The sequence below is a fragment of the Carcharhinus amblyrhynchos genome, chromosome 17 (genome assembly GCF_965287045.1).
Source record: "Carcharhinus amblyrhynchos chromosome 17, sCarAmb.v2.hapA, whole genome shotgun sequence".
Taxonomy (NCBI): domain Eukaryota; kingdom Metazoa; phylum Chordata; class Chondrichthyes; order Carcharhiniformes; family Carcharhinidae; genus Carcharhinus; species Carcharhinus amblyrhynchos.
Window position 1 is genome coordinate 10568750 of NC_137340.1, and position 24558 is coordinate 10593307.

Consider the following 24558-nt stretch of genomic DNA (forward strand, 5'->3'; position numbering starts at 1 on the left):
ACATTCACCAGTGAAACTGAGGATATTATTGAGGAAGAATTGGATGAAGACCAAGCCACCACCTCTGAAGCAGAGGATGAGGATGTTGAAAACGAGGTCAGTGAAGACGAATCTGGCGGTGATGGAACAATATCCAGGACAACTGTCAGTCAACAAAATATGTCCAACAGTATTAGCAGTAGAAGTATGAGCACTGACAGTCAGTTGGCAGAAAGTTCAGATTATTCTGAGTCACAGAACAGAAAAGCGGGTGGTGCCAAGAGCCGGAGTAAAAGTTTAAGCAAACGAACAGCTTCAGAGTATAATGAATACAGTAGTGATCAAGGAACTCTGCAAGGGGAAGAGAGCGAAGAGCTGTCAGAACCAGGAACAACACTTTAAAAGGAATTACAGGTGTTTAAAAAAAAAGACTATCTCAGAGTGGATTTTGACATTTGCTGTGATTGTTTCTTTAAATTAATTTATTGTTTAGTCAATAAAGTAATAACACTGGATTGTAATGTTTGCTATGATTTTTGCTTGTGTGCTGATAATGCAGGTTCATTAAGTTGAAATAATTAAATTAGAATCGGTTTCTTCAGCATTTTGTTTTGGTTTGAGTTTGTTTCATTTTTATTGATCAGAATGATTTATTTCCTTCCATGAAACTCTTTTTTTTGTTTTATGTTGGCATGTTTATTTTGAATCAGTTTATTTGGATGTCTTATCAGAACACATTTGGTTCCATTACTGCATGTCGTTGATTTTCTAAGATTGCTGTGTGTGTTACCAAGTTTGGAAATCATAAAGAATTTTGAAATCACTCAACATCAAATTTTGACGATTTGTGTTTTAACATTTCTTCATCACTAACTTTACTGTCAATGTTTTTCTGATATTATAGCTGTCAAGTCACCCATCCAAGTTCCACTGCTACATTTTCCTTCCCCTAATCCCTAAGTGAACTCTTTTGTCCTCCTCCCACTCTAGCTTGGAACCAATGGTTGTCTCTGGCTTCTTACCCATCCCTCACTCACACCCTCGTCCAAACATTGGTCCTCCTGCACACCTGACCTCATTCCCATAACATGCCTGATTCGCCAACTTCTCTTCATGGTCTCCATTGTGGACAACATCGTAATCACCCCCCTTTCCTCAAGCGCTCTCCCTAACCTCTTAAAAAGCCATCATCACATCAACTGTAAGAAACCCTCTCTCTCTAAGGCTCTGCTTTCAATAAATCCTAGCTTAACTAAAACCTACCTTTTCTCTCAAAGGTCCTTGGCTCAGTTGACTGCACTCTCACTTCTGTATAAATGCCCCCCTTCCACGACTGTGTTCACTGCTTGGTGTCCCTGGCAAGGGATCTGCTGGAACCATCAAAGCCTGCCATACCTGATGGGCACTGCAGGGACTGAGGTGTTTTATTGACATCTCTAATCACATTTTGTTTTGATATTTGAAGTTTACCTTGAGATTCTTTTACTTCAGAATCCCTTTAAGGAACAGCAACTTTAATTTATCCCACAGTGTGTTGATTTAGTTTATTTGGTTAACAAAAAGCACCTCTAAGCCAGAGGCTTAGCCTAAGGGTGGAATCTAAACCAAACAATGGGGGTCTCACCCATTGAATTGTGTTCTAGCTAACATTTATCCTTCAATCAACATAACAAAAACAAATTATCTAACCAACATCACATCACTCAGTTGCTGTGGGACCTTGCTGTGTACAAATTGCTGCTGCAGTTCCTACACTACCATTATGTATGCCCCTGTGGACTAAGAAGCCTGAAGAATCATGAGGTCGGCTTGAATACTTCAATAATGGAAGCTGTTTAAGTTGGGCACTCATTCCCTGTCAGGTCTAAGACTGCCCAACAGGTCCCACACTGGATAGAGCTAACAGCCCAGGGGTCACCTGACCCATACTCTTAAAGGGGCAGTCCATACCCCAAACCCCAACTTATTATGTATATATATACATCACAATTACAATAGGGTCTACACTTCAAAAGTGCTTAACTGAGTTGAAAGTGCTTTGGGATGCCCTGAAGTCATAAATGGGCTAAATAAATGCAAGTTTTTTCTTAGTAAAGCTACCTCCCTTTCTGACATTTTCACCTCATCATCTGTTGACACGCAGGGAAGTAGAGAAAAACAAGGTAATTACAGGCCAGTAAGTCTAAAATCAGTGGTAGGAAAAAATTGGAAAAAATTCTGAAGAACAGAATTAATCTCCACTTAGAGAGGCAAGGATTAATGAAGTAGTCTACATGACTTTGCCGGGGAAATCATGTCTTACAGATTTGATTGAATTTTTCACGGAGGTGACTAGGTGTATAGATGAGGGCAGTGCAGTTGATATAGTCTGCATGGACTTCAGTAAGGCTATTGAGAAAGTCCAGTATGGGAAACTGGTCAAGGTAAGAGCCCATAAGACCCAAGGAAATTTGGCAAATTGGATCCATAATTGGCTTTGTGACAGGAGGCAGAGGGTGATGGTTGAAGGTTATTATTGTGATTGGAAACCTGTGTCCAGTGGTGGACTGCAGGGATCAGTGCTGGGCCCTTTACTGTTTGTAGTGTACATTAATGATCTGGATGTGAAAGTAGGAGGTGTGACATGGAAATTGGTGCTGTGGAAAATGTGATTCATTTTGGGAGGAGTAATAAAACAAGGGAATATGCAGTGAATGGTACAATGCTAGGAAGTACAGAGGACTAGAGTGACCTTGGGGTGCATGTCCATAGATACATGAAGGCTGCAGGACAGACAGAAAAGTTGTTTTCGAATGCTTATGAGGCACGAGGCATAGACTATAAGAGCAGGGAGGTTATGAAGGGGCTGTACAAAACGCTCATTAGACCACAGCTGGAAAACTGTGTGCAGTTCACCATATTATCTGACACCAAATTCTACCCCCATCACCCTGGTCTCATTCACTTCTCTCTCTAGTGTCCTCCAGCTCGACAACTCCCATGACCTCTCTGTTTCACAGGTTCTGACCTCTTCTTGCTTCTCGCTCCCTCCCATCATCACGGATGGTTCTGCTTTCTATAGCCTCGGTCCCACTCTGTAGAACTCCTTCTGCAACTTCATACCCAATTCTGCCTTTCAAAACATGCTTTCAAATCCCTTAAGTCAATCAGTCATTCCTAATCCATCCCTCTCCGGTTTAATGTCTATTTTCCTGCTACCTCCGTGGTGCATTTTGGAGCATTGTTCTATTAAAAGTACTATAGAAATGCAAGTTAATTATGAAAAAGGGAAAGTATTGCTTTGGTTGATTTGTTTTTGATCCAGGTAATCTGTATATAATTCAAAGGCCTCAACAGAATGTCAGAAGGTTTTCTAAAATATTTCTTTTCCCTCACACAGTGGTCTCGCCATAAACGAGTAAAGTTGGTTGTTGATCGTGAGTATGAAACCAGCTCAACGGGTGAGGACAGTGCACCAGAAGCACAAAGGATTCGCATCAAACACCCAAGTAACCATAGCAACATTAACAGTAATATCTACATTGCTCAAAATGGATCGATCGTAAGAACAAGACGCAGCTGCCCTCCAACCAACGGGAAAGTGACCTCCCCTGCAAGGGTAGGAAAACATTTTAAGAAACTGGACAAACTGGCAGCAACACAGGAAGAAAAGGTCCCGTTGAACAATCCAATGGCCAATGCAACAGCTTCCTGCAGCAATGACAATCTCAACCCAAGGCCATCATGTAGCTCCATGGCCTCCAGCAGCATGGGGCCTAACAGCTGCCTGTCCAGACTGAGCACAGTAAAAGCAAAGAACGAGAGAGCAAAAAGCACAGATGAACAAGAAACGGCTGTTGACAACGAAGACGTTAAGGAACCATTTGAATCTCACAGTGATCAGACACAATCCGATGAGGAGGAACTGTGGATGGGACCTTGGAATAACCTACACATACCAATGACAAAACTGTGATTTAGAATTTTTACTGCTGTTACTGAGAAAATTCACTTTTTATGGTACTGTGGAAAAGTAACAATGATTTCCAATTTGTTCACCTCAAGCATATACTTTGATTTATGTAATTTGCATTCAATGCACTCGACAAGCATCCAGATTTGCAATGTTTACAGAAATGGGCAACATCTTTAAATGCAAAGAACCTCCTAAACATGAGAGAGATTTCATACCCTGACTGTGGCTGTCTTTCAATTGATTTCCCTCACTAAACAGTTGCTAACTTTTCAATAAGATGCTACGTTGTCAGAGAGAAGATGTTATTTGCTTGTTCATAGAAGTATAAATAATAGACTCAGTACCGACACTTGCCCTGCTTGGGAATCACTATGAAGTAAAGCTAAAAATTTATTCTGTGAGGTTCTGAAGTAATTTTGTTCCTTTACATTAAACGTAATGCTGTTCTTATCCATTTTTGCAGATGCCTGCAGATTTCACTGATTTCAAACTGTGGCCTCAATCTGACAAATCCAATTGCCTTCAGTAGTTGATAGAATTGTCACATCACATTGGGGTTAAAAATTGGTCCATGCAGCAGCGTGGAACAGGTTTGTTGCAAATCGGCAACCTGTTATACACTGTGCCAGTTTTTATTTTCCTTTGATTTGGGAAATATTGCCAATACTTTTCATTTCAAACACGGTGACAGTGAGATTAGGAAATGTGTCCCCTCAAAGAATTTGAACTTTCAATGTGTGAACTTCAGTAGAAAATGTGTGGTGGAAAATCGGTTCTGATTCGCTACCCGCCAGTTTTGCGCGACTGCCCTTGGCCAATTTCACCCCATTGTCTGAGAAACATTTAAAACAATGCTATCTTTTGGAGCACCTCCCCTCCATCCCTTCTTCCCACTATTATATTATTGTTTCTCGTTTTGTGAGTGGGGATTTTGATAGGTTCCCATTGGATACGAAACTTCACATCAGCTAATTTATAGTAATGAAAGATGTTAAAGAATTAGCCAACCTGGCTTGGACAACACTCTTCTGAGCCTTAGTGTAGCATTTTCTTTCAGGAAAAATGAAACATCACTTCAGCATTCCCACAGTCGTAAAATTGAGTTACAAACCTGTCCCCTCTTTCATTTATTTGGTTTTAAGTTTTGATGTGTGTTAATTGTCTTCTGTTGCGTAAACTGGGTTCAAAATCGTAATGACTTTGAATGAAGTTTCGTCCACAGAAATAGCTATATCTTTTGTATCTTACACGGCTGTGATAATCCTGATGTGAGGTTTAATAAGCAGTTATCTGGTGACACTGCATTTTAACATCTTCCAAAAATTTGTGCTGGCTTTTAGTGAGATGGGACTTTCAATCTGTGGATCAAAAGAGGCAAAATAAATATTTCCCATAAGCCTATTGGTAAAATCATAAACAGAATACCTGTCTTTTTTGCACAGAATAGGAATAACGTATTCAGGGCATGTGCCTTTGCATTGGCAAGCTCATTTAACAAATTCCAATCTCACTTGATGCAGTTCAGAATAGGTCCTGACAGATTCTGGATTTCAGCTGATAACTGAATTTCTCTCCCTTCAACAGGGGATAGCATTTTTTATGCATTGACTAACCAACAAATACAGTTTTTATGTATTACCTTGCAAGTTACATTTTACATTCTGTGAAGTTGAACTTCAGAAAAAGAAATTGCCACAACTTACTAATCAAGCGTTAGCCAGAGGTATTGGTAAATCATACATCCTGCTGTCACATAGGATCCTTCCTCGCTCTCAATAACACCTCATAATAACTAGCACGAAGTGTAGCACGTAGCATTTTTATACTGGGACATTATTCAGGCCGGACTATTTCAATAAAATAAAAGCTAAGCCAGCACTGCGATGCAGCTCAGGGGCCTGAACAGTCCAATCTTACATTGTCCAACTGACTATTTCGCACATGTGAACCTGGACAATAATTGCTCACACGTTCTTTTCTGTAAATTGTAAACTTTGATATTCCAGTAAGTAACAAAAGCAACTTTCCCATCCTCACTAATGAGAGGCTAAGATCCCATCTCTAACTTTGTTTTCATCTTTGATTAGTGTATTGTTAACCCAAGTATCAGGATACTTTAAAACTCGGAACTCAAGATTTGTTTCTATTTTCTATAATTGTAAGCGCTATACCCATTCTCAATGACACAAAATCTTTCCTCAAAGCCCTCATTCTGGAGTGTTTTCATGAACAATTTGAGGTAGCCAAATGTTTTCCTAAAAATGTTAGTTTTAATTTGTTGCAGTTATAATTTATTATACTCATAAGATTTTGTTTGCCTTTATGTAGCATTTAGCAAAGATTTAAATGTTTGTTTAAAAAATTATTTTTAAAAGATTTTCAATTTGGATATTGACTCCTGTTAAAGTGAATCACTGTCAACTTTTAAATCAGTTGTTCTTCACAAACTGGGTCTACTCCAGCCCAAACAATGATTTACATATTTTATACCTGCAGAATATTAAAATTAATTTTTGAATTAATTATTAGAATCATGGAATCCCTGCAGTATAAAGGAGGCCATTTGGCCCTTTGAGCCTGCACCAAAACTTATCGTGCCCCGTGCCCTATCCCCTATCCCCATAACCCCACTTATTTACCAGCTAATCCCCCTGACACTATGGGGCAATTTAGCACGACAAATCAGTCTAAACTGCACATCTTTGCACTGCGGGAGGAAACTGCAGCACCCAGAGGAAACCCACGCAGACGTGGGGAAAATGTGCAAACTCCACACAGATAATGACTTGAGGTTGGAATTGAACCCAGGTCCCTGGCATTGTGAGGCAGCATGCTAACCAGTGTGCCACTGTGCCACCCAGATGGCAGTTTTTCTCAGTGATGTTAGTCTGTACCTGTAGTATGGTTCAAGGCAAAGCTTTCAGAATTGACAAGGAAAAGGAAAAAATTAATACAGGTCAGGTATGAAAAGGCAAATCAGTTTATTTGAAGTTTTACCCCTGTGATAACTCTGACAGCTACTTCTACCTTTTTTGTGTTCAACATCCTCCCATTCTAAACAACTGGGACAAAAACATTGTCCATAATTTCTATTTTAAATTTACTTTTCAATAATTCACCTTCTTAAATTCTTATTCCTTTCTTTACGTTTAAATAGTAATCTGTTCTTACTTTATCTACAATCTTTGATAGCTTTGATCTTTTAACCAGCTTCTTTCATGATTGTAAGGTTTAAACTTCTTAAACTGTTCCTTGTGGTTCATCCATTTTACACTTGGGATCAATTTCTTGCACTTTGTACCCTTTCCAATGCATGTATCCTTTTCATGACAAGATAACCAAGATTTACTGAATGTGGTGTGACCAGCACATTTTAAAATCTGGTCCATCTACAGATGTAATTGACTCTTCTGGTCTATGTATGTCCGCCGTCCCTGGTTTAATTGCTTTATCGTGTTTAGCCAGAAATGTCAATTGAAATACCTTCTATTAATCCCATGTCCCTTTTTTGTGTCTCTTTATTCCAGCTCATTTCCATTCTTTTGTACACTTGTGTTTTCATGCTTTTGACTTTGAGTGCAAAATGTAACTTACCATCTGTATAGATTCTGGCTCAGTCTGTTCTGTTCTCCAGGGTTAGGACCATCAGCAAACCTGACAAGTTTATAGTTCGTCTGATATCCAAGTGGTTTGAGTTTATTGGAAACAACAGTAGTGGCCTCCTTTAGTACTTCATTCAGATCTCACTTTCCAGTATTTTACGTGCTCATTCTTTTCTAGTTTTAACGTGCTTTGTAGGCCATTCCACATTTTAATCTTTTATGGAGAACTTGGCAAAAACTTCCTTTAAAAACAAAAAAAAAATCCCAGTAGTTCAAGGTGTGTCACTCAGAAAAGAGTCAAGGAATAAAAACACTGCTGGAAAAACTCAGCAGGTCTGGCAGCAAAGTCCAGTAGTTCTGAAGAAGCCTCAGATTGGGCTCACTCTGTCTTCACAGAAGTGGGAGAAGCTATTTTCACCTCGATGGAAAGTCTAGGGCTGGAACCTTACCACCGTTCATGTCAGCAGGATTTTCCCATCCCGCTGCAGTGGACGGAGATTTGGCTGGCCGCCAAGTTGTCCGACCTCACTACAGCGGGAGCATGGCGTGAACAGCATCTAAGATCATGCCTTAGGGATCATAGCTTCAGGTTCAGGGGTTGTCCATTTCGAATTGAAACTAGGCGCAATTTCCTCACCGTAAGAGCTTATGAAGCTTTGGAATTCTCTACCCCAGGGGGCTTTAGATGTTCAGTCACTGAGTGTATGAAAGGCTGAGATTATGAGAGATCTTGAACAGTATAAAAGGATCAAAGGGTATCAAGATGGGACAGGGAAGTGGAGTTGATGAGTTCAGCGGTTTTCTTTAGAGGCAGAGCAGGTGTGAGGCGAATATAACCTAATTCTGCTCCTATTTATAACCAAATTGAATTTTGATCACAGAAATTCATGCACAGAAGCTCCACTCACTTCTCTGTCTGCTATTTCTAAGCAGGCATTAATCTGTTTATTAAGTGGGTTGATATTTGAATAAAAATAACAGATTATGAATGCATTCAGCTTTCGTATGTGAACAGGCCAATAGAATTCCTACCCTTGCCTAACATAACTTTTTTTTTCCTGTGGCATGGTCCCTCTGAAAATTTTGAAGGATACGTTAACTCACGCCACGTAGTGGAAGTGGGCCGATGTGCAATTAAAATAGCCGCACAAGACTTAGAGCCCCGTTCCCGTTGATTCATCCCTTGTTCTTTTCTTTCGGGCAGCTGAGGTACCTAACTGTCTCCAGTAGGAACCTCACTGACACATGCATGTCCCCCTTCAATTTGTTTGGATTCTGATGGCATTTGAATGGTCTACCAAGCAGGACCCACTGAGTCAAACCTGGGGAGGAGAAAACAGTCTCTAAGTCATAATTTTTTTTAACAGCCAGGGTGATCAGGAATGCTCTCCCCAGTCTGAATAAAGAAAGCTTGGGCCTCTACTGTCCTACTTTCCACCCACAATAGATTCAAATTTACATTCAATTTACTTTGATCGACAGCCTCTGTGCTTTACCTTTGCTGAAGGCACTTTTTTAAGCATATCTTCACATATGTTTTTTTTCCCCCCTTTTGGGGAACTGTTGGAAAGATTCCTGACCTGATTACCACCCTATTGAAATGTGAATCATTAATGCTCCTTCTATAATGGCTAGGTGGCACAGTCCTTAGCACTGCTGCCTCACAGCGCCAGGGACCCGGGTTTGATTCCTGGCTTGGGTCACTGTCTGTCTGGAGTTTGCACGTTCTCCTCATGTCAATGTGGGTTTCCTTCTGGTTCGCTGGTTTCCTCCCACAGTCCAAAGATGTGTAGGTTAGGTTGATTGGCCATGGTAAATTGCCCCTTAGTGTCAGGGGGACTAGCAGGGTAAATACAGGGATAGGAGCTGAGTGGGATTGTAGTTGGTGCAGACTTGATGGGCTGAATGGCCTCCTTCTGCACTGTAGGGATCCTATGACTTCCCAGAATTGGACTTGAACCAACTTGGGACACTCGCAGTGTTCCATAACACTGGGGAAGGTGATCGCCTAGTGGTATTATGATTAGTTTATTAATTCGGAAACTCAGCTAATGCTCTGGGGACCTCGGTTCGAATCTCGTCACAGCAGTTGAAATTTGAATTCAATCAAAAAAAAGATATAGAATTAAGAATCTACTGATGACCATGAAACCATTGCTGATTGTCAGAAAAACCCATCTGGTTCACTAATGCCCTTTGGGGAAGGAAATCTGCTGTGCTGTGCTTGGCCTGGCCTACATGTGGCTCCAGAGCCACAGCAATGTGAATGACTCTGAACTGCCCTCTGAACAAGGGGCAATTAGGGATGGGCAATAAATGCTGACCAGCCAGCAACATCCATGTCCCACAAGTGAATAAAAATGGACCCTTTGAAGCCAGTAATCTGCCTGTTTCCACTTGTTTGGAGCACACAGCTGGCTGGTGGTAAGTAAATGTGACTTGACTGACCCTTCAAATAGCCTAGGCTTCAAATTGATGATGTCTGATGGACTGGATGCTTAACCCACTTCAATCTACTCAAAGGAAACTCTCTCCCAGTTGAGCACCCTTTGTATAGTCTGTTTTTCTTCTTTCCACCATTTTAAGTGACCTCTTCATCAACTTTGGATCCAAGTTGGTTAACTGACACCTTGGAGTTGGCATGTTCCACAGCCATAAAGCACTGCACGGCAGACTAACGAGAGACGATTGGAACTCCTGCCCTTTAATGTGATGGATGCCCCATTCCTCTGAAGCTGTCAGCCAATCCAACTGACTGGTGACGCCATCAGTTCCAGCAATGCCAGGAATGAGTCAGTGGCAGCTGTTGGAACCAGAGGAAAATGCCTATAGATCCTTAGAGCAGGTAAGCAGGCGAGTTGGGAGGGTTTGGGTGGGCTAGGTAGAGGGGCAGGGAAGAAGGCAGTAAGAAGAAATGGGGGGATTCAAATGAGAGAGGATAAGGACTGCCCCATGATCAGCCAAGGGCAGCCAGCAAAGAGCAACCCACCCTCAGTCACCCACCCCCACCCCCCACCCCCCAACTTGTTCCTGCCCTTTAAACATTTAAGTTTAAAAATCTCACTGCCACCCTTTGCCCCATGTCTAACATTTTATGGCGTGGGCAGAGTATTATGAGGGTCAATTGGCTTGAAAAATATGACCAAATGATCCTAAATTATTCATTTAATTCTAGCGGGTGAACTGCTGATTTTTGGAGGAATAATTGGGGAGAGTTTGTGGGTGGGATAGGCCCATTTTAGTTCCACCCTGCCCACCCACCCAAACAGGAAACACTCTCACTGGAAGCACGTAAAGTTCAGCCCAGAGTTTTAGTTTTAAAGCATTATATTTTCCTTGACTGAGCTAATCTTCTGCATTATTTCTGTGAGTTGATTAGTTTGAATTCTTCTTTGTTACCCTTAATTCCTGGTTCTGATCTGACTTGTTACTGAATATTGGAGTTTAGTATATTTATATCTGTTGTATTCCTATTAACATTCCATACTTGTTTTACTGTGCTGCTTTCTGCTACCTGGTTACGCTCATTTCTTCAGTTTTGAGTTATGTAGCTATGTTTACCCCTGATTAAGAAAAGCAAGCATAAACAGAACGAAGGAAAAGGAAGTCAGCACTTGATTGCAAACAGTGGGATAATAAAACTGCAGCAATAATCAAGTATATAGTCCCCAAGATTCTCACACATTTGAAGCAAGATCATGAGACCAACCAATTACACAACCAACTTTGAGGGCACGGTAAATAATGTAGTGGCTAGCAGCAAATTGAAAAAGGATATGAATAGATGAAATGAATGGACAAAACTGTGGCACAAGGATTTTAAAAATAGATTCTGATGTTATTGCAATGGTGAGGAGGAGAAATTTAGGTGAGACAGGTCCAAGCATAAGTTCCAAGTACAAGAAACCACTAAAAATTAGTATATACGTACAAATCAATTCATGAATGGCACAACAGTTTTGGGGGTGAATGGCCTATTTCTATGAGAAAAGAGGATAATGTAATGAAATTTGCAATAAGAAATAAGTCCAACACTGGGGCATGTGGAATCATGGGACGAGCTTATATTAGGAAAGGTTTTCATCCAGATTTTAGAGCTCTTAACGGTTAATCCAAAGAAGCAAATGAGGGTTTAGGATAAACCAGTGAGCATCAGATCTGCGAGAAGGTATTTGGGAAATAATACTATTAGGTAGAGAAAGAATAGATACGACCAGTGATGGCCGCATTCCATAAATGAATATTGAATAAAAAGTAGGCTGATGCTTGGGCAATCTGTCGCTTCCAAATGTAATGAGACAGGTTAGCAAGAACAGGGCTTTCCAGAATACCAGCAAGCCATATGCCAGTGCAAAGTCCCAAGAGTTAACTGACAGTGCCAGGAGAGCACAGCATGTTAACAAATATCAGCTAAGTTGGTAGATTCTCATCTCTGAATTAGAAAGTTACTCCAGGATTTGAACGCCCATTCTGAGCCTGCAGTGTGACATTAGTGGGGGTGCTGCACCAGCTTGTGTTTTGACAGATGTTTCACAAGGCCATGTCTTTATGTTCAGAGGCATGTTAAAGATCCCAAGATCCTGGTTTGTGTTTGTCTATATAAGAATAAGAGCACTTCAAAAGCAATTCATTGGTTGCTTTGGGACTTTCTGCTGTGGAGAAATGCGAGTTTCCTTTTATCATTTTCTTTAACCCATTTCTTTTAATGCTTATCAGAATTATCTTCATGTTCCCCTTGGACATTTGTAGGGAGCAGTGTTTCATTCCGATAATGTAAAAAAGTTGATTTTCACCAGCTGAGCATTTACTTTCCTCACATCGCCAGGTTCCCTTAAAAATCAGCTTAGAAAGTATCAATGTGTTGGACTTTATGTCCAAATATATTTGAACATTAATTTGCCACCTTCATCATAAAGCTTTTTGGCAGCTCAATTAATATTATGTTAGTCGTGTTTAATGGAAATCCACTTTTATTAATATCAATGGGCAGTATACCCACAGTGGGTCGTATATGAGCGCCCACCATGCCCTAAGGTCTTGTAAAATAGCCCCCTTGTAGAAATCTTCTAACATTTATTTGAAGGATTTTTTGTTACACCACCAATCTGGTTTTGGTGCAAATCCTTTACACTGACACTGCACTTCGAATATAAATGTGACGCAAGTCTGGAACCAGAGTTTGAACTGAACAACTAAAACAGCATAGGAGTCCTTAAAGGAGGAAGTGCTACTCCACATCACATTGAAGCCAGATCTCAATCTCCAATTAATAGCTTGCACATTTAGCTTTACTGCAGAGCCAAGAAAGCCTCACACCGATATCAAACTTACTGAGTTTATAGGTTTGGTCAATTAAAGCAAGAAGCCTTTTCCTATTTCTCACAGTACTTTGAAGAATAATTGTGGCGCAAGAGGATTCTCAATTTAACATGCTAGTATATAATATCTTCCAAGCATTGTGCTTTTCCCTCTATTATTAATACTCGTTCTCAACATAAAACATTTGCTAGCCGCCAACCCCCCGCCCCCAAACCCCCAACAATGTTCTTGATTGAAAGAGGCAACCTGCCTTTGGCCATTGGGAAATGCATCAGCCCCATTAATCTGAAGGAAAAGGCACTGGAAGCAGAGACTGGTATAACTCATCCTCAAAGAGGCAGTGTAACAGTAAAACGTACTGGCGCTACAGTTCACAATGCAGCAGACCGCAAAGGTTTGAAGTGTGCCGATTGTTTGATCCTGCACACAAGTTCGATGACTTGGGATGGGATGTCAAAAGGGTCATGATGTGGAGATGCCGGCGTTGGACTGGGGTAAACACAGTAAGAAGTCTCACAACACCAAGTTAAACTCCAACAGGTCTATTTGATAGCAAATGCCACTAGCTTTTGGGCCTCTGACCCTTGGTCAAGTGATGAAGGGTCACCTGAAAAAGGGTCAGAGGCCTGAAAACTAGTGGCATTTACTACCAAATAAACCTCTTGGACTTTAACCTGGTGTTGTGAGACTCCTTACTATGTCAGGAGGGTGCAGAGATAAGGGAAGGGAAGGAAAGACTGGACAGCAAGACATCACATGCCACTTTGAAATGACTGTTCTGATTTTGTTTGTCTTCACGGCCCCCACCAGAGCAGATCCACCCAGTGTGAATCTCATCCAATTTTCAATATTTTTCTCCTCCGAATCCAGCTTGCTGAATAGTTGGATGCAATAAAACTCCTAAGATATTGATTTGCAATGCTGTATCCAGAGTGAAGTTGAAATAGATAAGAAAGAGATGGAAGAACTAACTGAGCAGATGAAATTGCATTTATGGCATGGAGTTTCACAAGCAGCAGAACCAAGAAACCAGTCCAGACGGGGATGGGGCACATGGATATTCAGTCCATGAATGCCCTCAGGAGAATAACTAAACAATCAGTAATAGTCTGCTTCCTATGCAAAGGATGATTGGAAGGACGTACACCTAAACAAAAGTTAACTTGTCAGTGCACATTTTGTGAATATTAGAAAAACAGCACAGAATGGTATCTTGGCGAAAGATATTCATCAGAATTACATTAATTGATTAAAAAACTTAGAGCACCTATATGTTGATAAGATGCACCAATATGCCTTCAAGGACTATGAACCTTGTCGATGTATGCTTCATGCTGGCCTTTGGCTGTCACTTTGCTGGCTGCTCTATAACTGTGATTAAAGCGTCCTGGTCTCTGATTTTTTTAAAACGAGTGTTTGTCCGTAAGCTTATGTTGAAAGAATCAATCATGTCTGTTTGGTTTGTTAATAAAATGCATCAAATATGTGAATACTTTAGCTTTCCGATGGCTATTATTTTATAATATCTGTTGTCTTAATGCACATCACCTCTGTAGTAACTCGAGGCAACTCAGTGTGGTTAGTAACAAACTAAAGGATTTATTGACTGAGAAGGACAACTAAGGGTTTAACAGCACAACTATACAGGTCTACCCCGAACAACACCCTGACTTCCACTGTAGCCTTCTACCCAAGGAATGCATGCCCTCACTCCCGATTGGCCAGGTTTGTGCACATACACTATGCTTGTTCCATCCCGGTCACATGGTCTGTGAAGGCTCGCCCCTTAACAGGGCCACACTACCACAATCTAAAAATTACTTATATTATCCAATGTATTTTTATAGGTTTCAAACTTATTCTGAGAATTAGTGATAGCATACTAAGAAAGGAAATGATTATATCTCTGGATAACATTATTCATTTGAATTTTAGATGCCAGTCTAAAAAGGGTCAAGGCAATGACAGAAAGGCGTAAATACAGTAAATTGAACTGGGGAAAGGATGGCACTCCACAGAATATCAGGTGAGGAATATGTGGGCCGTGGCATCAAAACTGCAAGGCAAACAGTCTTGCTAGTGATCTGCGGGCATGACAGAATCCAAGTTACAGCTTTACAAGCCTATGTGCAACCTACTAACTTAAAGAAAATTACTGTGGGTGCTGGAATCTGAAACAAAAACACAAAATACTGGAACATTTCAGCAGCTGTGACAGCATCTGTGAAGTAAGAAGTCTCACCACACCAGGTTAAAGTCCAACAGGTTTATTTGGTAGCCTGAGCTTTTGGAGCGCTGCTCCTTCATCAGCATCCTGAAATCAGCGCTCCGAAAGCTCGTGCTACCAAATAAATCTGTTGGACTTTAACCTGGTGTGGTGAGACTTCTTACCGTGTCTAACCTCGTCCAATGCTGGCATCTTCACATCATAGCATCTGTGAAGAGAGAATAGAGCTAATGCTTTGAGTCTGGTAGACCCTTTGTCAGATTAGAATCATACAATCCCACCTAGGCCCTATCCCCATAACCCCATTTATTTATCCTGCTAACCCCCTGACACAAAGGGGCAATTTCACATGGCCAATGAACTTAACCTGCATATCTTCGGACTGTGGGAGGAAACCCATGCAGACACAGGGAGAACGTGCAAACACCACACAGACAGAGACCTGAGGCCAGAATTGAACCTGGGACCCTGGCGTTGTGAGGCAGCAGTGCTAACCATTGTGTCACCATGCCACCTGTTTGGTGTCATCCCATGTTAAAGTGGAACCTGCTTGAAACTCAAATTTTACATCATTCCACATTATTTGCATTGTCCAATGTATTCTTATAGGTTTAAAACAAATTTTAAAATTTAGGTTTAAAATAAGTTATAAGCCTATAACTATATCTAAATAGCTTGACCTTTTAATGGCTAAAGAATAATAAATAGTGAATACATTAGAGTGTTTTAACAATTACAACCAGTGGACCTGACAGTTACTAAGTCAACAAGTGTGTCACTGAGGCTGTTAATTTCTCAGGTTAATGGCAACCTTGTCATTGTTGCTCCATGAAAAATGCCATAAAAGGACCCAGTTCTTTAGATGTAATTGATTAATGGTGGGCTCCGCTGACAACTTTCTGTTTTATTTTGACAAATTTCGAAAAGGTTGATAGATGCCGAATAGCTAAACGCTTCAGCATTTCAGCACCCCATGTTGCATTACCGACTGGCCTGACAGGTTAACAAGCAAATGCTTCATGATACCTGTGACAAATTTGAAGGGAATAGCTTTTACAAACCTGCTTCCCTGGCACGAGCTTTAACGTGTTGGAAGCACAGGTCAGTGGGCCCAGCAGGAATGGCCATTTTTATCCGAGAGCTGATGTAGTAAAAGCTATCCCCTGGAGGCAGACTACAAGCGTGTCTGGATGCCTGCCATGCTTTACTTGTACGCTACTGCCATCTATTGTCAGGGAAACTCTTGACATAATTTAATGTGTGATGTGGCAAGCCATTTTTCAATTCACACAGCTGCTTTGCTTTTCAGCAAGAAAGATCCCTTGTGTCAACTTGCTTAACTTCTTCAGAAAAGCTGCAAAGTTAGTTCAAACGCATTATTTGGGATTGTTGACTTCCCCTCTAATTGGCTGCCAGTACTTTTTTTCACATACCCATCTGTTGTACCCAGGCAGGTTTAATCCAACCACATGTTATCGCTGGTGTGGGTAGACCAATTACCCAGCAGCATTTACAACTTTTGAGCCTTCGTAGGTCTTGATTTGATGAGTGAGTTTGGAAAGCAGGAACTGGACTGACAGATGGTGCAATGTAAGTACTGAATCTGGCCGGTTACACCCCATCTCTGTCCTCATTCGCAAGTAACAACAGGCAATAAAATAATGGCTCACAATCCCAATTGTTAATCAGCAGATAATGTACAAGAGAAACGTAATGGAGAGTTGGAGAATACAAATTCAACATTTGTCTTAATTTTCCTGCCCGGTAAGGTACAGAATTTTTGCAAAAGTTAGCTTGGAGTTTTTGACTAATAGTGAGAAAGAACCCAAGCTGTAAGTTGCTGAACCAAATATTCCCATGACCCAGCCCCACTGTAACATGAGGCAATAGATCATCTGTAACGCCCCCCCCAGCCGCTGAACCCAGAACACCCCCTCCCCACAGTGAGAGGAAATTAAAACCCCCCCCCACTCCCGGCAAGCAACTGGAACCAGACTACGACTGCCCCACTCCCTCCTTCCATCCAAACTGGATCTTCCACCCTGCTCCATCCATATCCTCAGGGGACAGGAGTTTAACTTCTCAGTTACCTCTGCTCCTTCCACCTGGAAGCAGGATCCAGAATTCCCCCCGCCCCAAAAATCAGGGTCTGCCTCCCCAATCACCAACCCCTCTTAGACTTCACAAGGTTAGCCTCTGATCAATCTCTTGAATCTTGCTCTAATCTCCTTTTGAGAGCAAAAATACTCCATACTGCTATTTCCCCTTATGATACCCTGCTCTGTATCAATCCTGCGTGTTGGAGGTTGTGGAGTATTTTTAATGTGTGTGCATCCCTTCTGTTGGGCTCAGGCCCACACACTCTCCCTGGTTTCAGCACTGGTAATTCAAGTGTTCTGTTCTTGTGTTTAAAGTTCCAAACTCAGTTGCTCCTCACACTGTTTTACCCTCTCATGGTCATTTGTGATGTTATTGGCTTTGACTTTTTGTAGAGATGGAAGCTGTGTTCTCGATCTCCTACCCATCAGTAACGCTGACGATGAGAGAACATTTTGTAATGGTGAGGTTCAATAACTCAATACAGTGCATGTCATGTGCCTCTTTCTTCTTCTTGACCAGGGCCTCAATATCCGAGTCATCCAGTGTTGCCTACTTTTACCAGCCTTGCCCTTCACTCTAAGAGGAATATGTTTACCCTGAACGCTGGTTAACACACTTTTGAAAGCCTGCCACTTACCAGACATCCCTTTGCCTTCCTGAAGACTCCCCCAATTAACTTTTGAAAGCTCCTGCCTGATACCATCAAAATTGGCCTTGCCCCAATTTAGAATTTTAACTTTTGGGCCAGACCTATCATTCTCCATAGCTATCTTAAAACCAATAGAATTAAGGTCACTGATCCCAAAGTGATCCCTCACTAACAATTCTGTCACCTGCTCTTCCTTATTTCTCAAGAGGAGGTCAAGTTTTGCCCCCTCTCTAGTCGGGCCATCCACATACTGAATGAGAAATTCCTCTTGAATACACTCAACAAATTTCTCTCCATCCAACCCTTTAATACTATAGCTGCCCCAGTCAATGTTGGGAAAGTTAAAATCCCTGACAATTACCACCCTATTATTCTTGGAGTTATCTGTAATCTCCTAACACAGTGCAACCCTATCAAAGTGATTTCCCCCTTCTTATTTCTCAGTTTTACCTATATAGACTCAGTGGCCAAATCCTCAAATATAGCCCCTCCCAATACAGCTGTGATGCTTTCCCTCATCAAAAGTGCGACTTATCTTCCTCTCTTACCTCCTGTTCTATCTTTCCTATAGCATCTGTAACCTCAGCATATGTACAATGAACAGACAGAACTTTTACCTCAAAGATGGGAAGCAGAATTACATCTGTCTTTTGGGACAGAATCCTACCTCCAATGGAAAACTGATTATGATTCAGTTTTTCATATTGGGAACCAAAGATTGCGATGATGTTCTTATTTTGTACCCACCTTAGAGCCAGGAGGGATAGGAATGGAGCTGGTTAAGTTGAAGTGTGGCACTCATGGCAGCCATCACTGAGGTTGTTGGTCATCCAGAGGGAGCGATGTATGATTTGTACCAAAGACTTCCACTTCACTGGGGAGCTGGCGATCTGACACTCCGGACAGGATGGCCTTTCATTTCACCCATGCTGACCTGGACCCAATGCTGAAGGCAATGCAGAAGAGGTAAGAGGTGTTCTTTTCTGGAGAATGGCATGAGGAGGCTATAATGTTCTAACTATGTTAGGAGTTGTGCGTTTTAACAAAAAAGAAAATAATGTGATTTGCACACATGGATTCATACAGCAGGTTTTATTGAAAGAGATGTTCTCTGCACTGCACGGAGCGCAAACTAAAAATAAACAGCAGCCTCTGTAACACTTTAATGACATCACCATCAACTCTTGGAATCAGCTCTTAAAGCAATCTGCAATGATTTAAATATATAGGAGAACCCACTTCCTCGTGCAGCAGAGTCTCTTGTCTGCTCAATGCCATCTCCCCTGCCTCCTCTTCCTGATCCTGTCTGACCTGCTCCCTCCACAGTGAAACTCATTGTCAAAGCCCACACCTCAGTGGATGGATATGTTATGAAGAGAACAGCAGACCATGACAATGACCAAGAACATTGCAGAAGGGGGTTGATGTTGGAGGGCACCACCAATTGTTCAAAGCATCAAATTGTAGCTTCAAAGACCTGATGGTCTATTCAATGTTAGTCCCACCAAGCAGGTGGCACTGGTTGGATCAAGTCGTTGCCTCTGTCTGGGGGGTTCCTGCAGAGGAGTCTGTGTCATTTCTTCAAGAGATATCTTTTGTCCCTGAGGATCCATCCAAGCACTTTGGATGTGACTTGAGGCAGCATGCACAGGAGTAAATTGAAGGAGTCAGAGCAGCTAGCAATAATGTGAACTCACACATGGAGGCAGCTCTCATTGTGGTCACAGGCCGTTTGGGCGTCAAGGGAGTGAAGTCTCTTCCTGTTGACTGATCTTAGTGGCCAATTGTGGGTGGCATGTTGGCACGGTAGTTAGCAGTGATGCTTCACAGTGCCAGGGACCCAGGTCCAATTCTAGTCTTGGTCTGTGTGGAGTTTGCATGTTCTCCCCATGTCTGTGTGGGTTTCCTCTGGGTGCTCCGGTTTCCTCCCACAGTCCAAAGATGTGCAGGTTAGGTGGATTGGCCATGCTAAATTCTCCCTTGGTGTCCCAAAATGAGTAGGTTTAGGGAATTAGTGGGCGAAATGTGTGAGATAATGGAGATAGGGCAGCAGTCAGATGCTCTGTTGGAGAGTCAGATGGGCTGAATGGCCTTCCTGTATGGGGATTCTATGAAATTGGTGCAATCAATGATGTTTTGCACCTAGGATAACTAGTGATGGAGACAAAATCAAACACACCCTTTCCTTGCAATCCCTGTTGTGAAATAAATGTACTGTTCAACTTGGGCAAAGAGGTCTTCTCTCCTGAGATGCAGTAACATGCTGATGGCACTCAGGACTGCAGCTCATCCTTGGAAGTGAAGAATTTCAATGTGGTCCTGAGGTACAAGGCCTTCACTGATCTGGGCACTGATATATGTCTTCTGCAACACTGAATTTCATCTCCAGGTAGCTCCATCTTTAGTGGTCAATCCCATGACAAGGGTTTGATCTCACTTCGCCTTCCAACCCACCCTCCCTGTCTTGACGTCTGGGATTTTGCCCTTCCTGTAAAAGGTGTTGTCCCTTTGCCACTGAGTGCAAAATCTGACAGCTGTACCAGCTAGGCAGTTGGTTACCCAATACCCCTTGGCACCTTTACTCCTGCTCTTCTGCACACACGATGCTAGGACTGAGCTGACTTTATTCAAAGCCTAGCTACTGAGTGGCGACTCTCTCTGCCACCTATGCAGTGGCAAGGGCACTCCTGACCAAATACTCAGTCCCCCTTTGCCCCGCTGACCCTCTAATAGGGCTGGGATGATGGCCTACAGCAGTCACGGCTGGCTACCCACTCTGTACCCGCCTCTCTTCAGGTGTCTTGTTTCTGACAGTAAGGGTAACTATGTGGCTCTATATAACTTTGAACTTGAACCCCTAAAAAGCTAGTAATGAGTTTTCCAACAGTGTTAATTGGCCTTAAATCACCCCTCCTCCCAAACACATGCACACACACAAACACACAAACCTCCATTTCACCATCTGGATTTACAGACAGCACAATGCAAATCCAATTTACTCAACATTATGTCAGGCAGACCTTAAGTAATTATCCCTTTCTCCAGATACATTTGTTGCATTAAAATGTGTTTGCATTGAAATATTGGATGAGACTTCCACCCACTCAAAACATATTCGTTTCACAAATGTTGATAAATATCTGTGCCTATATGTATTTAAATGATCTACCTATTCTTTCAACAAGCCTTATTACATTTACATTTCAATAAATTTTATTACATTTTCCACACTTCATTTCAGCAATCTGTTACTTGTTGTCTACATCAAAAAAACATCCAAGACCATGCAAATTCCTGATGGGTTCTTCATAGCTTCCCTCCTATTCTGGCTTGTGATCTTTAACTTTTATTGTTGAGCCTTCAACCTCCCTGAATAATAGATCTATCTTATTATGATTACTTATGTCCTAACGCTTCCCTCGCATCCAGATTGCTAACCATTTCAAGCTCATTGCTAAATTATAGATCTGGCATTGTGTGTAACCTAGCTCTTTGATTCATGTGTTAATAACTATCTTCAACTAGCTTTATGGATTTATTCCATCCCCTTGAAGGTGATTCTCGTAGTTGCCAATTTATTTTGAAATAACGATGAAGGGAATACCTTGACTGCTGGTAATTTTTTGTGTCCATTACCACCACTCAGGAAATGATAATCTTAGTGTAGAGGCTACTTTATTGATGATATAATGTTAATTTTGCAAGTTCCAGTGAGGTCATAAATTGTTCACATTAGCAGACTATAGACCGCGAATTCTGCAGTTATTGAGGAGTATATTCAATAAACTTAGATCTGAAAGATCAAGGGGCCTTAAAGACTGAGGCTCTTTACACCAGAAAATATATTCAAATACATTGGGCGGCACGGTGGCACAGTGGTTAGCACTGCTGCTTGACAGCGCCAGGGACCTGGTTTCAATTCTGGTCTTGGGTCACTGTCTGTGTGGAATTTGCACATTCTCTCCATGTCTGTATGGGTTCCCTCCGGGTGCTCCGGTTTCCTCCCACAGTCCAAAGGTGTGCAAGTTAGGTGGATTGGTCATGCTAAATTGACCCTTAGTGTCATGGGGATCAGAAAGGGTGAATATGTGGTGTTACAGAGATAGGACCTGGGTGGGATTGCTGTCAGTGCAGGCTCAATGGGCCGAATAGCTTCCTTCTGCAGTGTAGGGATTCTATGATTCTACGAAAAGAGAAGGCTGAATATTAGTTTGAATATTACAGGTCTTCAAAACTTTGGAGGATTTCAATCGGGAAGATGTTTCTTCCTGTGGAGAAGCCCAGATTCAGGAATAAATAAGATCAATAATATATCCATAAGGAGTTTAGGAGAAAGATCTTTACCCAGAGAGCTGTTAGAATGGAGAACTTGTTTGTATATGAGACAGTTGCCATATTTAAGGAGAAGTTGAAGAAGATTGGAACAGAAGGACAGTGTTGATGGTGTAAGATGGAGATAGGTGTGAGGGGTATTCTGTGGAGCATAAACAGTTCCTGCGGCCATATAACAAGTCCACATTAATGAGCTTGAGCGTGACCTCTGGTTCATGGTGAACTCCAGATATATTGTGCGATTGTCCAAGGGAAAAGCAATGAAAATGCTTTGCAAACACAGCATTGCTCATCCATTACCCATACAAGCTCACTGGTCTTTCTAAAAAGCTTTAGAGGAGCTGGAGTCAAAGTCGTCACACAGAGATTGCAATGGGCAATGCAGTGCCAGCTGTGGCAGTGAGCTACAAGTCCCCAGGACTGGATGGAATGCATCCCAGAGTTCTGAAAGAAATGGCAGAAGTAATAGCAGATGCCTTACTAATTATTTATCAAAATTCGCTGGACTCTGAGAAGTGCCGGAGGATTGGAAAACGGCTAATGTTACGCCACTGTTTAAAAAAGGTAGCAGGCAAAAGGCAGGGAATTAAAGGCCAGTTAGCTTGACGTCCATAGTTGGTAAAATGCTAGAATCCATCATCAAAGAAGGAATAGCAAGACACCTAGAAGAGAATGGTTTGATCAAGCAGACACAGCACGGATTCGTGAAGGGAAGTTTTGTTTAACGAATTTATTGGATTTCTATGAAGATGTGACTAGTGCGATTGACAGAGGGGAACCGGTGGATGTGGTGTTTTTGGATTTCCAGAAGGCGTTCAATAAGGTGCCTCACAAAAGGTTGCTTCAGAAGGTTAGGGCACATGGAGTTGGAGATAAAGTGTTAGCGTGGATTGAGGATTGGTTGTCTAACAGGAAGCAGAGAGTTAGAATCAATGGGTGCTTTTCTGGTTGGCAGTTGGTGACTAGTGGAGTGCCGCAGGGATTGGTGCTGGAGCCTCAACTTTTTACCATTTACATAGATGATCTGGAGGAGGGGGCTGAGTGTCAGGCAACAAAATTTGCTGAGGACACGAAGATGAGTGGAAAAGCAAATTGCGTGGAGGGCGCGGAAAGTCTGCAGAGAGATCTGGATAGGCTGAGCGAGTGGGCGAGGACCTGGCAGATGGAGCATAACGTTAGCAAATGTGAGGTTATCCATTTTGATAGAAATAATTGTAGGAGGGATTAATATTTAAAGGGTGTAAAGCTGCAGCATGCTACAGTGCAGAGGGACCTGGGGGGTCCTTGTACATGAGTTGCAAAAACCCAGTCTCCAGGTGCAGCGGGTGATCAAGACGGCGAATGGGATGCTGGCCTTTATAGCGAGGGGGATAGAATATAAAAGCAGGGAGGTCTTGCTGCAACTGTACAGGGCACTGGTGAGGCCGCAACTGGAGTACTGAGTGCAATTTTGGTCCCCGTATTTGCGAAAGGATATATTGGCCTTGGAGGGAGTACAGAGGAGGTTCACCAGGCTGCTGCCGGAGATGAGGGTGTGAGCTTATGAAGAGAGATTGAATAGACTGTGTCTGTACTCATTAGAGTTTAGAAGGCTGAGGGGGGATCTTATAGAGACTTACAAGATAATGAAGGGGTTGGATAGAGTAGAGGTAGAGAGATTCTTCCTGCTTAGAAAGGATAGCAGAACTAGAGGGCACAGCCTCAAAATAAGAGGGGGGGGAGGCAGTTCAGAACGGAGTTGAGGAGGAACTTCTTCACTCAAAACGGGGTGAACCTCTGGAATTCTCTGCTCGTTGAAGTGGTGGAGGCTACCTCGTTGAATATATTTAATTCACGGTTAGATAGATTTCTGATAGGCAGGGGAATTAAGGGTTATGGGGAGAAAGTGGGAAAGTGGAACTGATTCACTTCAGATCAGCCACAATCTTATTGAATAGCGGGGCAGGCTCGAAGAGCTAGATGGCCTACTCCTGCTCCTATTTCTTATGTTCTTATGCAGGCCCTGTGCTGGACGTGACATAGGACACTGAATGCTTCGATGAAGAAGCACAACTTTCTCACATCTTGCTCTTTGAGAAGTGAGGGTATATAACTTTGGGCCTTTCTAGCCAGGTTTGAGAGGACAAATGAAGCATCTGCAAGTTCTATTCCTGGCTCTCCCTCTACCACTTGTGATCTGTGCATGGGTTGATAAAGTAGCAGTTGTTCTGTTGATTTGCATAAAAGTGGCATTTGGACGCTAGGATCATCATAGGATATGTATTTGAACATAATTATTGGGCCTTTGCCCAATCACTGAAATGGGTCAACCTCTAGCAATGATTCTTTAAAAGATTTTTCTCTCACTGCTGTCCTGTTCACATTGACGAACAAGGACAGTAAGCAGAGCCAAATG

At 42.1% G+C, this 24558-nt stretch overlaps 1 protein-coding gene across 2 annotated transcripts in view; it reads left to right on the forward strand.

The window, feature by feature from the left end:
• The window catches only part of pcdh15b (protocadherin-related 15b), a 1349261-nt gene extending 1342303 nt beyond the window's left edge, over positions 1 to 6958 (forward strand). For both annotated transcript variants that reach the window (XM_080205466.1, XM_080205467.1), the window contains one exon: positions 3359 to 6958. In XM_080205466.1, coding sequence (XP_080061592.1) covers positions 3359 to 3934 — 576 coding nt within the window. In that variant the 3' untranslated portion in view covers positions 3935 to 6958. The remainder of the gene's footprint in view (positions 1 to 3358) is intronic.
• The last annotated feature ends 17600 nt before the right edge of the window (positions 6959 to 24558 follow it).